At 42.2% G+C, this 12554-nt stretch overlaps 3 protein-coding genes across 8 annotated transcripts in view; 1 reads left to right on the forward strand and 2 right to left on the reverse strand.

The window, feature by feature from the left end:
* The window catches only part of LOC127495149 (NACHT, LRR and PYD domains-containing protein 12-like), a 400157-nt gene that overhangs the window by 270368 nt on the left and 117235 nt on the right, over positions 1 to 12554 (reverse strand). The window lies entirely within an intron of this gene.
* The window catches only part of LOC127495187 (uncharacterized), a 287303-nt gene that overhangs the window by 77837 nt on the left and 196912 nt on the right, over positions 1 to 12554 (forward strand). The window lies entirely within an intron of this gene.
* The window catches only part of LOC127495147 (NACHT, LRR and PYD domains-containing protein 12-like), a 267772-nt gene that overhangs the window by 31748 nt on the left and 223470 nt on the right, over positions 1 to 12554 (reverse strand). For both annotated transcript variants that reach the window (XM_051861644.1, XM_051861643.1), the window contains one exon: positions 5754 to 5930. In XM_051861644.1, the coding sequence (XP_051717604.1) occupies positions 5754 to 5930 (177 nt within the window). The remainder of the gene's footprint in view (positions 1 to 5753; positions 5931 to 12554) is intronic.

Raw genomic sequence — 12554 nt, forward strand, 5'->3', positions numbered from 1 at the left:
AATGAAGAAGAGGGAGCAACACTGTTTGGGTATTAGCTCTGAATAATGCCAGGACCCCTGTGGGAATTGCATCCATGACAATAGAGAATTCCCTTGGAGTCACTGGAATTCTATGAAAATCTAGAAATTCAGAGTAAGTGAATAATAAGCCTTCTTGATTCAATAATTGATCCACTCGTATTATGCCTGCTAAGAACCATCTTTCAAAAAATAAGGATTTATTTTTAAATAATATATTGTAATTGTTCCAAATTAAATATCTATGGGGTGAAAAGTTATGCTTGTATAACAGGGACCAAGCGTAACATTTGTTTGTGAAAGCAAGATAAGATCAGAGGGACTTTATCAATTTTGTAGTTGCAAATCAAGAGAAATTCAAGACCACCTACTTTGGAGAAAACAAAACTGGGTATAAAATTCCAAAGAGAATTTGGATTTAGAATAAAATGTCTAATCCATTTAATTTTAAAATTATTATTTAGAGTACTGAAATCAAGGAAGTTCAATCCACCTGATTCATAAGTATTCAATATTATAGATTTCCTAATATAATGTGTTTTGTTTCTCCAAAGGAAATTAAATAAAGCAGTATCGATAATTTTACACATCTCCTTAGAAACATGAAGGGAAGTAGCAGTCTTCTGGATAATGGGATCAAAATTGATCTTACATCTAGATTATTGATCTTTCGAGATAATCAAATATGTCACTGATTCCTTCACTGGGACATTAGCAATATGTTGTAACTGACAATCTTTAATAGATAACAGTTCACATTTGTTAATGTTTAAACTAAGGCCAGAGGCTTTAGAAAATGTATCTACTACTTTAAGAGCAGCTGGGACCTGAAGTTGATCTTTTAGGAAGAGTGGAGTATCATCTGCTAACTGGGATATGATAATATCCCTGCCAGCAATAGATATTCCTTTTAAGTGGCTTGATTTAATATAGATATTCATAAGTTGAGTACAGAACAAAAAGAGGTAAGGGGACGTTTTAAATCAAATCTGGAGGATGAAACACCTTTAAGTTTAACAGAACAGTTTGCATTACTATACATTGTTTGCCTTACAGAAAAAGTCTCCAAACACAAATTTTTGTAATGACCCAAAAATAAAAGCATGCTCCACCGTATCGAACGCTTTATAGAAGCCTAAGAAAAGAATAAATCCATCATCAGTACTTAAATGTGAGTAGTCCAACAAGTCTAAGACTAATCTTATATTATTTGAAATATGTCTTTTCTTTAGGAAATCTATAAGATTTGCCTCATCTATAAGAGGATCCATGACTGACTTGATTCTATTGGCAAAGACTATGACAAAGATCTTATAATCATTGTTTAATAGAGAAATTGGTCTCCAGTTATCTAACAGCAATGGGTCTTTTTTTGGTTTTGGAATCAAAGTTATAAATCCTTGAGTTAAAGTAGGTGGAAGACATTGATTTTCTGTACTCTCTATATAAACCTCTTTAAGAAAGGGAGCAATAAGATCAGAAAAGGTTTAATAAAAGTCGGCCATGAGGCCATCGACCCCAGGAGATTTATTAACCTTAATATGTGCGACAGCATTTAAGACTTCCTCAACAGTAATCAAACTATCACAGAGCTCTTTTTGTACAGGGTCGATGGTCTTACAATTAATTCCAGAAATAGAGTTCAGAAACAGAGAAGCTGAATGTTCACAAAATTTAGATGAATATAATCTACTATAAAATTCTGTACAAAATTTTTATATTTTAACTTGGTCATCTGTGATATTCCCATCTATTTTAAGTTGTTCAATTGTATTATTTCTAGAATGAAATTTCTCTAAACCAAAAAAATATGCAGCGTTTTGTTCCCCTTTTTCCAACCATTGCTTCCGTGACCTAATGAAGGCTCCTTCTGCCTTATTCTTATATAATTTGTCCAATTCCAATTGTAAAGTGACTAACTCAGCTTGTTCTTCTTCATTTGGACATGATTTTGATGAGAGGTCAACTAATTTTGAAATAATATAGTCTCCTGTATACATCTATCTTTTGCCATTAAACTTCCCTGTTTTCGAAAGTACTTGCCTTCCTCAAATTTCAGTAGTTTAATCTCTGAGTTGAGTTTGCATGTATGATGTCCACATTTTCTTGTTCAAGAAATTATAGTGGCTGTAGCATTTGTCATAAAGAAGTTGCCAAATATTAAAAATTAAGTGAACATTTGAATTAAATATTAAATAGAGATTTGATCTGATCCAAGATGGCGGCGCGCACAGACGCAGCGGCTTCGTGTTCCCCACATAAGTGCTGTTCGATGTTATTAACGTTTTTAATACTGACTATTATTGTATCACATATAAATGCGAAAGTGTACTATAGTCGCCAGAAGCTGCTACAGATCGGTTCGAACTACATAGGCGATCATTTTAAAGTGGAAACAATACCACAGGAGGTTCTACAACCACCGGGACTATCGTTTCCAATTCACAGAGGGAGAAGACGGAGAACTGCTCCATCTTTCTTGCAAATACTAGATCACTTACCAACAAAATGGATGAGCTCCGACTGGACATTGTCACACATAACCCCACAAAGGACTGCTTCCTTCTGATTTTCTCCGAGTCGTGGCTGAACTCTAGCATACCGGATGCTGTAGTTGAGCTAGCTGGCCGTACGCTACATTGTGCCGACAGAACGACCGAATCCAGTAAGAAAACAGGAGAAGGACTCTGTGTTTTTCTTAACGATTCCTGGTGTGCTAATTCTGCAATGATCGATAAGGTTTGCTCTCTGGACTTGGTATATTTAATGTTAAGATGTCAGCCTTTTTATATGCCCAGGGAATATACAGTTGTGATTGTTATGGCCGTATATACACCACCTCAGGCCAATGTTAAGGTGGCACTGGAGCAATTGTATGACGTTATTAGTAAACAACAGAACATACATCCTGATGGAATTTTTATTATTGCTGGGGATTTTAATCAAGCCCATCTTAAGACTGTACTTCCCAGATTTTACCAACACGTAAAGTGTAAAACTAGAGGGGAAAATACCCTAGATCATGTTTATACAAACATAAAAGATGCTTATAAAGCTATAGCACGCCCCCACCTTGGACAGTCAGACCATCTTTCTTTGTTTCTCGCTCCTGCTTACAAAGCCTTGGTTAACAGTGCTAAATCAACTTATAGGATTGTTAAAGTTTGGCCTGAAGTTGTCATTAACCAACTCCAGGACTGTTTTGAAAACACAGATTGGAACATATTCTCCCATCAGTCAGACCTAGAGACATTTACTTCATCTGTGATGTCATATATTGGTTACTGTGTGAATAATGTCACTGTTAATAAAAAGATCAGAGTGTATCCAAATGAGAAACCATGGATGGATAATGAAGTCAAACAGCTGATCAGGGCAAGGGACACAGCCTTTAAATCAGGAGATATCTCTGCTTACAAAGTTGCCCTAGCTAGCCTTAAGAGTGGCATCAGGTCTGCAAAATTAAAGTATAAACAAAGGATTGAAGAGGATTTCAGTAATAACTCTAATCCATGGCGAATGTGGCAAGGCATTCGGGTAATCACTGATTATAATAAGAAGAATGACATACAACATATATCATCAAATAATAATGCTTATCTTGCAGAGGAACTTAACAGCTTCTTTGCTCGGTTTGAAAAGGACAATAATCAATTTCCAGTTCACTTCAAACTGACAGGAAATTCACACCCCCTTGTTCTCCATACACAGGAGGTACGTCAAGCGCTTAACAACATCAACACAAGGAAAGCAGCTGGTCCTGATGGTGTGCATGGACGTGTGTTACAGGCCTGCGCCTATCAACTGGCAGAGGTGTTTACAAACATTTTCAACCTCTCCCTCTCCTTATGTAAAGTTCCTACGTGCCTAAAAACCACGACCATTGTGCCTGTTCCAAAAAAAAATCATGGTAACATGCCTTAACGATTATCGACCGATTGCTCTCACTCCTGTTATTGCAAAATGTTTTGAAAGGCTAGTAATCACTCACATCAAAGACTCTGTACCAGTTGATCTAGATAAACATCAGTTTGCCTATCGGGCAAATAGATCGACTGAGGATGCCATCTGTACAGCCATGCATGCTGCCCTTTCACATCTGGAAAAGTCCAACACTTATGTCAGGATGCTCTTTGTTGATTACGGTTCGGCATTTAACACCATCGTACCAAGTCAACTGATCAACAAACTCCATGTATTAGGACTAACCCCTTCCATATGTAGCTGGTTACTGGATTTTCTTACCAACCGCTCTCAGTCAGTGCGGTTGGACAAGCATACATCCTCTTCCTTAACTTTGAGCACTGGTGTGCCACAAGGATGTGTGCTGAGCCCCCTTCTTTATGCACTTTTCACCCATGACTGTCAAGCTATCCACGAATCGAACATTCTAGTTAAATTTGCAGATGATACGACTGTCATTGGGCTTATATCAAACAATAATGAAGTTGCATATAGGGAAGAGGTTCAGAACCTGACAGCGTGGTGTGACATCAACAACCTGGTCTTAAACATCAAAAAGACCAAAGAAATTATTGTGGATTTTAGGGCCACTAAAAAGATCACCCACAGTCCTGTGAATATTAAAGATAACTTTGTAGAGAGAACCACCAGCCACATGTTTCTGGGAGTTACCATTACAGAGGATCTCTCCTGGGGTGACAATACCGCATGTTTGATAGGCAAAGCACAACAACGCCTTTACTTCTTGAGAAAGCTAAGGAGAGCTAACCTTCCTCAGAAGCTGTTAGTCAACTTCTACAGATGTACCACAGAGAGCATCTTGACTAACTGTATGACAGCCTGGTATGGCAGCTGTACTAAAGCTGCCAAAAAAGCCCTGCAGCAAGTTGTGAAAACGGCACAGGATATTGTTGGCACTGATTTACCATCTTTTGAACATCTTTATAAAACTCACTGTTTAAAAAGGGCCAATAATATCAATAAGGATTTCACTCATCCCTGTCACAATTTGTTACAGAAGACGCTTTTAATCAATCCGTGTACGCACGAACAGACTGAAAAACATTTTTTTCCCAGACCAAGTAAAATAAGTTACTGCTCAAGAAGTTCAACAAGAACATTTATGCTGCTATATTTTAAATTACTGTCTTAATTAATGGCTTATTTTTTATAGCATTATCTATTGTATGATATCAATTATTTAATTATTTATTAGTAACTATTTCGTGTTTTTAACTATTGTAATTAGATGTTGTTAGTCATTTGTATTGTCTTCTTAATGCACTTTGGGGTTGGCACAAGATAAATTTCATTGTGTTACACAATGACAATAAAGTACTTGACTTGATGTAAAGTGGGACAACAACAATCATCAGGCCGTTGGCGCCCTCTGCAGGCATTTGTTATAATACATAATATAATTCTTTATATAATGTATATTATATTATGTATTTTAAAAGTGTTGTTATATCAAACCATATGATTACTTGCTTTTGATCCAGATATTATTGCCCCATTGTTATTATATTTGTATTTTAAGTCATGTTAAAGGCCATTGTTTGCTTAGGTCTATTTTTATTATCACAAAAAATATCCGATTACTTGATTAATTGTGAAAATAATCGACCAATTACTTGATCACCAAAATAATCATTAGTGACAGCCCTAAATGTAATAAGTTTAATTCCCCATTCCATTTTGTTACTTTATGAATAAATGAAATTATAAAATTCGGTGACTCAGTTTCATGTGAGAGTCACATGTGATCTTACCTCAGTTTCTCCAGTTTACAGTGAGGATTCTCCAGTACAGCAGAGATTATCTTCACTCCCGAGTCTCCTAGATTATTATATGACAGATTCAGTTCTCTCAGGTGTGAGGAGGGGTTTGATCTCAGAACTGAAGCCAGAGCAGCACAACCTTCATCTGTGACACCACACTTACTCAACCTGTAGAGAACAATGACACACTCTTCACTCTCTCAGATCAACAGAGACTTCATTATCAAAGAGAAACCAATAACATAAACTCAAATCATCATGTTAGATTATCTTGATCTGTGTCACAGAGAAAAAAACATTATCATAACACACCTGCAATCAAATTCAAGCAGAAATAATACATATTTTTAAATGTATGATCATAATTTTTGCAATATCTCTTTTTTAAACAATTAATTAAATATGTCAGTGAGTTTTACTGTTACTCTAAAAGATTATGTAAAAACCGATATAACAAATTAAAACTGTATATCACATGAAAATCTAGAAAAATTGTAACAGGAGAGGTTAATGTAATGAACATTAAAGAGTCATGAAACCCCCCTCTTTCAACTCAAGTCTACCTCACAATCATCTTAAATGTGTGTGATCAGATAGAGGTAAAAAGAGCAGGAAATCGTCTCAAGTTACGTATGTAACCATGGTTCCCTGAGAACAGGGAACGAGACTCTGCGTTAACCGCAATGGGGAACGTCACTCGTGACAGGTGTCCGAAATGCCAAAGAATCACATCACTCCAATCCTATTGGCCGGCGACAGCCTATGACGTAAACATGGCGCGAACCCGGAAGTATAAAGGGGGTGCCCGAGGAAGCAGTCAACACCTACTCGTCTTGAGGGACTGTCCAGCAGGCAGCCCGAAGCATGGCATGGGAACGCAGAGTCTCGTTCCCTGTTCTCAGGGAACCATGGTTACATACATAACCTGAGACGTTCCCTTTCGAAAGGGAACTCAACTCTGCGTTAACCGCTATATGGAAACGATATACCCACACCGCCATGCTAAGGAGAGTGCATGCCAATATGACTAGACAAACGCACAGCAGTTTCCAGAGAAACGCCGGTAGCAACTCCCCCTCGGGTCACGCAAGGCTGTCAGTGACAGCATTCCCTACGGCCAACAGCCCAAGCTGAGCCTAAAAAGGCTCTCCGTAGAAAGCCTTCCAAGGCTGCCAGGGCATCTGGGACCAGCATTCCGTGGAAAGTGGTCCCTTAAAGGGAATGTGGCCAGGAAACCAAAGGGAACCCCAGCCAGTCACAAGAGGGGAACAGAGTCACCCTCGACGCCACCAGGGAGGCCGTTCCAACTTGGCGCAGGCCAGAATTAGTCTGGGCCAGCCCTGTCTGTCACACAGAATCTCCATAGCGCATTCTTCAGAGAAGAGAGCAAGTAAGAGCGACTGCGAAAGAGCAGTGAGCAACTCAAACCCACGCGCAGAGATGGGCATCCCGGAGAGCAGAACTCAGCTGAGTGCTGTAAACCCTCGTATTGAGGGGAGTAAAAACCCGCTCATCCTGGGATCTACTCAGTGTCTGACAAACACACCTGAGGAGGCTGTGCGCTAGAAAAAACCCTGGAACAGGGGAGCACAAACCAGCCTAGGGGGCTGGTCTCAGCGGGAGACTTCACAGAAGTCTACAACCAATGACCAGCTTAGGGAGCTAAGCACAATTACAAAGTCAACCCAAAGGGAAGTACGAAGCTCAACCTAACAGATAGACCATACTGTAGGCACATAATTATGGAGGCCGGAAGAGCCTACAACATAAATGAAGTTCTGAAGAAGAACTAGAATCACACCAGAGACGCAAAACAGATGGTGGTATTAGGGTGGCAAGAAGCCACTCGCCTAGAACAAATGTGCCGTAGCGCACGACCAACCAACAATAAGGCTACTGTGGGTGCCCACAAACAGTCTATCCCAACACAATCCAGCGAGCAGTGTACTCAGTAAAGAACCTTTTACTCTTTAAGCAAGAGGAGTACAGCATACGCCATCAAGCGCTAAAGAAGGCCCCATGGGCCTATAACCTCAGCAGGCACGTGGCATCAGCTCGTGGCAGTGTTATCAAGCTCCAGGCAAGACAAACCGACTACGAAGGAGGTTAATGAGTCAGCCGGAGCCCTGGCCAGTCAGCGACATAAATGCCCTTTTACTGTTTTCAGTAAAAACTATTAAAGAGAACACAAAAAAGGTGTAAGCCAGCATGTTAGTCAAGGAGGCCCCAAGGGCCTACCCGTCACACGCGGCGTCAGCTAGCGGCCACTAAAGTTCTAAGAGCAAAAATAGAACCAAGTAAACAACAATGGTAACTACTTAGCTCAACTAGAGCTAAAAGAGACCATGCTCAAGGAAGTAAATGCATAAAACCACACAAATAGCTGGTTTTAACACAAGAACTTACCCTGAGAGACAAGCCACTCAGAAAAAGTACTCAGTAAAAGCACCTTTTACTCTCTAAGCGAGAGGAGTACAAAGCCGAGCTCCAACATGATACATAGGAGGCCTACAAAGGCCTACGACTCGAAACACGTGGCGTCAGCTAGTGGCGATCAAGACCCATCCACGGTGATGAGTCAAAATAGAAACCAAAGCAAACTGAGCCAACATGTAAAGTAAAGGGAGGCCCTACTGGGGCCTACAACCTATGAACATATGGCACCAGCCAATGGCAACTAAATGACTAAACCAGCCAGCAGGCCAAGTACTCGTAAAAAAACAACATTTGGAAGAGTACGCACACACAGCACTTAAGAGAGGCCTGACCTAGGGCCTACTCTTACAGAGATGGGCGTGGCCAATGGCGGTGAAAGTCAGAAAAATAACGACTCAACCGTGGAATGAGTGCAACATAACCAACTCAGTCGTGCCAACATGAGAATTAAAAAGGAGATCTGAAAGGGCCTACTACTTTTAACACCATGTGGCGCCAGCCAGTGGTCATAATAGGGACCAAGCTCCAAGGGGACCAGCTCTAGACCCAACAAGTTAGTTGTGGGTAACTAACTACACAACCTGAGCTAAGCCTGCACAATCCAACGGGCAAATGTACATGGTACAAAAAACATATGCTACCATGGTCTTAAGGGAGGCCCACAAGGCCTACTACCTCAAACGACATGCGCATAAGCCTGAGGCAGTGCTAAGATATGTGAGCAAACTCATGATCGCGAACCAATAGCGCCCAAGAGAAGCTGTACCTGGAAGAGAGGCTACTAACAAAAGAGCCAACAATCTAACAGTAAATGTAAAACAGTTGCTGTGGTCAGGATCAACTGGGAGTGAACAAAGACCAAATCTATTCTAAGCAGAATGAGGCCGTCTACACTCAACCTGAGTGTGCAATCCAACAGGTGATGCACTTAGTGAAACACAAACCCTAACCGGGGAGTACAAAAACACCACGCACTTAAATAGAGGCTAACCCAAGCCGACAATCCAGAGACAGGTGATAACCTGTGGCAGCACTAAGTAAGCTCACATAATCGAAGATATGTAGGGCTGCGGCTAAGAACCCAAAGCAAACAAGCTTTGTAAAGCATGCCATCCAACAGGATAAATGTTTCACAGCCTTAACAACAGAACTAAGATCTGTGATGAACCCTTGAGAACGAGAGCTAAAATCATTTAGCATCGTACACTCAACTTGAATAATATCAAGGGGCTCATGCGGAAACATAAGCATGACAGGTTCTGAAAGTGGGGCCTAGCAACACTGCATAGCTACCACCTGGGGGAACAAACCAGGAAGGCTAACAACAGCCTATAACCTTAGCTGTTAACCCTAGCCATAGCACCTACATATAATGAAGGGGAAAAAGGGCATATGGCCAACATCTCCCTCGGCAGGCGGCCAGAACTAGGAATTATACACCCTGAAAAAGGGGGTAGCAAAATGGGGGTTACGTAACAAACAAACACCTAACCTAGTTCTAGCCTAGCTACAAGCTAAGGCCTAGCAGGCTTGGGCTTTACTTTGCAACCATCAAACATGAAGGGAAAAAATGAAGCACTACAAGCCAACAGAGTCAGGCGGCCGAAACAGGCCAACCTGCATACAAATAACTGAAATAATAAGTGCAAACTCAAACAAGACTATGATATAGCTGAAAAGCTGCACTTAACACAGGGAGCTAAACCTAGCGGCCAAAAACAAGGCCTGCAAGAAACTAGCCAGCCTACTGATTCAGTTATTTTGCCCAAAATAAACCCCTTCACAATTACTGACTATATGCTCAGGAAACTATACAGGAAAATAAGGTCTAAAAACATAAAAATTAGACCCATCTTACCTCCTGCGGCTCGAAGAACGAAGATTCCCCTTCCTTTCTTAGAATGAAGAAGGATAAAATCCATAGTTCTTTAAGCCTAAAAGTACTTTTCACTATCAAGCCAGAAGGCGGGCCTTCAGAAAAATATTCATCATGGGCCCAACCGTCAGCCTGACTGTCAAAAGCCTGAGCACATAGATGTCTGAAATGCTCCCGGGAGGTGGAGGAAGAAGAGAGAGCGAGGGCAAACAAAAGAAATGCCCCGCGAGAGAGAGGAGATCGATCAGCGGTACTGCTGGCGCCTCTGATCGATCACCTCCCTCAGGTCCTGCTTCTTCCTCCTAGCATCCCGCCGTCTCTGCGACTTACTCCGAGGAGGAGGAGGCGCACGAGCGGCGACACTGGATTTCTGGGCCTGTCTCTGAGCCTCGACTCGAGACGGGCCCGGACCTCCCAGCTGTTTGGGCCCAGAGCTGGATCTGAATGCTGCAGAGCGCGCCCTCGCCTCCCTGAATTTTTCGGCCACCGCCTCGACGGAGGTACCGAAAAGCTCAGTAGGCTATACCGGGGCATCGAGGAGAAAGTTCTTCTCTTTCTCCCCGATGTCCGCACAGTTCAACCATAGATGTCGCTCTGTGGCCACCATGGCCGCCATCGACCTGCCGATCGAGGTGGCCGTCTGCTTGGTGGCCCTCAGAGCAAGATCTGTGGTGCGGCGCAGCTCTGCCACTGCCTCAGGGGACAGACCCTGCCCCTGGTCCAGATCCTTAAGCAGGTCAGCCTGGTAGGCCTGCAACACTGCCATCGTGTGCAAAGCCGCACCAGCCTGACCCGCAGCGGCGTAAGCCCTGCCATTCAAACATGATGTCATTTTCAGCGCTTTGGATGGCAGGACCGGAGCTCTCAGTGTCAGTGCGCTCCCTGTAGCGAGATAGTTCGCAAACGTCTCATCAACAGGTGGCATCGACACATACCCATGCTGGCCCAATCCCTCAACATCAGCGAAACTAGCCCGCTGATATTATGAATTCGGGCCGAGTATGGGTTCTTCCATGCCTTCTTGATCTCAGAATGCAGATCGGGAAGGAATGGAAGGCTCACTGGAGTTACTGGGTTATGGTCCGAAAGGAACCGTTCGTCAAGCCTGCCGCGAACAGGCTCCCTCCTAACGCGCTCCCAAGGCAGCTGCAGCCTGCCCGAGGCGCGCTCCATAACCTCCAATAACTCCATATACGCCGGGCAGGGCGGCCTGGAGGGAGCCGCGGGCTCGCACGCTTCTCCCTCCACGGCCATCTCCTGCTCTCTGGGGCTTGCAGCCAGAAGAGCACTCGCTCCTGGATCCGAAGACGTCAAAGACAAGACGTCATCGTCATCCAGGAGCGCGTCCTCGTCAGCCGCTTCAGTTTGAGAAAGGTTTACGCCCTTCTCAAATTTCTCAGCGAGCTCCACCTGTGAGCCCCATGATTTCAGCCGCCGCTCAGCCTCAGCACGAGCAGGGCCGGAACCACCGGGCAAAGGTGCCGACGCCTCTTCCCTCGAGAAGAGGGCCAGACGAGAACGGAGCGTCCTCATAGGAAGACGCTCACAATTAATGCAGACAGCGCCCTCGAGCACTGTCCGCGCGTGCTCCTCGCCCAAACAAAAAACGCACAGGTCGTGTGAGTCCTCCGGTGTTAAAAACCTGGGACAAGGATCAGCACACTTCCTGAAACATTTGTCAGTCATAATAGAAAGTAATTCCTTACCGGAGATGAGATCAATGGCAAAGACAAGACAGTCCCGAAAGACGAGAAGATGACGACTGCTTCCTCGGGCGCCCCCTTTATACTTCCGGGTTCGCACCATGTTTACGTCATAGGCTGTCGCCGGCCAATAGGATTGGAGTGATGTGATTCTTTGGCATTTCGGACACCTGTCACGAGTGACGGTTCCCCATAGTGGTTAACGCAGAGTTGAGTTCCCTTTCGAAAGGGAACTGGCCACGCCCCCAGAACTTCTTATTTTTAAATATATATTTTATCACATTAAAAGATATATCTTATATTGTAATAATACATACTATTGTCCTGCAGCATTTAATAATCATGATAATAATTAATATATTATATAATATAATATAATTATTAATAGAATTGTTACTATTATAGTACCTGCCAAAAGTCTGGAAACAATTAATAATTTTGAAATAAATCTCTTTTTCTCACCAAGGCTGCATTTATCTGATCAAAAATACAGAAAAACAGTAATATTGTGAAATATTGTTACAAATTAAAAAAAAAAAAAAAGTTTTCTATTTTAATATATTATAAAATGTAATTTATTCCTGTGATCAAAGCAGAATTTCAGCATCATTAATCCAGTTTTCAGTGTCACATGATCTTTCAGAAATCATTCAAATTCGATTTGAAGCTCAAGAAACATTTCTGATTATTATCAATGTTGAAAACAGTTGTGCTGCTTCATATTATTCTGGAAATGGTGATACATTTTATTTTTCAGTATTCTTTCAAAAAGAGAAA

Source organism: Ctenopharyngodon idella, chromosome 15 (assembly GCF_019924925.1).
Source record: "Ctenopharyngodon idella isolate HZGC_01 chromosome 15, HZGC01, whole genome shotgun sequence".
Lineage (NCBI taxonomy): Eukaryota > Metazoa > Chordata > Actinopteri > Cypriniformes > Xenocyprididae > Ctenopharyngodon > Ctenopharyngodon idella.